This window comes from Echinops telfairi, unplaced genomic scaffold, assembly GCF_000313985.2.
Source record: "Echinops telfairi isolate 266 unplaced genomic scaffold, ASM31398v2 ScPeMD7_5;HRSCAF=22, whole genome shotgun sequence".
Taxonomy (NCBI): Eukaryota; Metazoa; Chordata; class Mammalia; order Afrosoricida; family Tenrecidae; genus Echinops; species Echinops telfairi.
In genome coordinates, this window is record NW_022103901.1 from 15,798,830 (window position 1) to 15,800,208 (window position 1,379).

Below are 1,379 nucleotides of genomic sequence, written 5' to 3' on the forward strand. Positions count from 1 at the left end.
GTCAGGTGAGCGACCCCGAGCACGCCAGGGCCAGACAGCGGAGAAGGGTACTGGGTGGGGTGGGCTTCGGTTAGAGCCCCCCTCCCCCGCCTACGCCGGCTCCCAGCCTCCCCTCCCCATCGTCAGCACCCCGAGTTTGCTGCGCAATGCTGCGGCCTCCTCCACGCTGAGTCACGGCGGGGGAGGAGGCAGGAAAAGTCGGAGGGCGCATCGCCCCCTGCTCCTGCAGGGACCCCAGGTGCAAAGGATTATGGCCCCTCTGCAGCTGCCCAGACCGCTGGGGCGGACGCGGGGCCCTTCTGTGCTCTCTGGGGTGCCCCTCCCCAGCCAGCCCTGGTTCCCTTCCCGGGAGGAGGGGTGCCCCTGGGACCCGTTGGCTGCGTCTATGTGTTTCCGCGTGAATACTTACCGGGCTTTCCTTATCCGGGGGGTCTTGATTCTGCGCCCCGAACAGCAGGCGCAGTTTGTGGGAGCAAACGGGCGCAGGGGGAAGGGGTGGGGCGCATGCAGCTCCTCCATTTCCTTCCCTGTGTGGACCTTGAGCGCCCCACTTTACCCTCCTTCCTTCCACCTTGGGGCTGCCAGCGCAGCTGTCCTTTCCTGTGCCTCCCCTTCCCAACACCCTACCACCTTCTCCCTAACTGAGGGGGGGAGGCAAGGGCCCCTGACCTTGGGATGTCCTTGAGGCCTGCGAGCCTGCGCCTACTGTGGGAGGTAGGGTGGGTGGAAGGAGCACACACACAGCAGTCAGAGCATCTGGGTTCTAGTCTCAGGTCTGGCCCTGAACCCAGAGACCCTTTTCTCAGAACCTTTTCTGTTCAGGAGGTTGGGCTCTGCCCTCCACGCGACCTTTTAATTCTAAACTACTCCGGTTTGATTTTACTTCTAGGCAAAGTGACCCCATGGCAAGTCGCAAGCCAGAAGGGTCCAACTTCTACATGACCCACCTGTCCTGGGCTCTGGCCTTTTCCTATAGCCCAGACATCTGTACACAGCCCCGCCCTCAGCTGGGCAACACCCAGCAAGCGTTAGGAAAGGTACAAGAGGCAGGCCGAGCCTGAGGAAGCTGGGTAGAGAGGAGAGTTGGGGCCAGGAAGTGGCTCGGGGCCAGCCGGTTATGGGACAGGGGAGGTAGGGAGCATTGGTCCTGGCCTCCAGGCCAGGGACCCTGCTGGTTGTTTGGCTCTGGAAAGATGTAGCTGACCAGTTCTCCTGCCCTCCTGTACCCAGGAACTTGCCACCATGCCCTACCCATACCCAGCGCTCACCCCAGAGCAGAAGAAGGAGCTGTCGGACATTGCCCATCGCATTGTGGCTCCGGGCAAGGGCATCCTGGCTGCAGATGAGTCCACCGGAAGCATTGCCAAGCGACTGCAGTC

At 62.4% G+C, this 1,379-nt stretch overlaps 1 protein-coding gene across 1 annotated transcript in view; it reads left to right on the plus strand.

Annotated features, from left to right (window-relative positions):
• The first annotated feature begins 887 nt into the window (after positions 1-887).
• ALDOA (aldolase, fructose-bisphosphate A) overlaps positions 888-1,379 on the plus strand; it is a 2,876-nt gene continuing 2,384 nt past the window's right edge. The window contains exons 1-2 of the mRNA XM_030888498.2: positions 888-1,037; positions 1,231-1,379. The exon at positions 1,231-1,379 is cut by the window's right edge and continues 250 nt beyond it. Of these exons, the coding sequence (XP_030744358.1) occupies positions 903-1,037; positions 1,231-1,379 (284 nt within the window). The 5' untranslated portion in view covers positions 888-902. The remainder of the gene's footprint in view (positions 1,038-1,230) is intronic.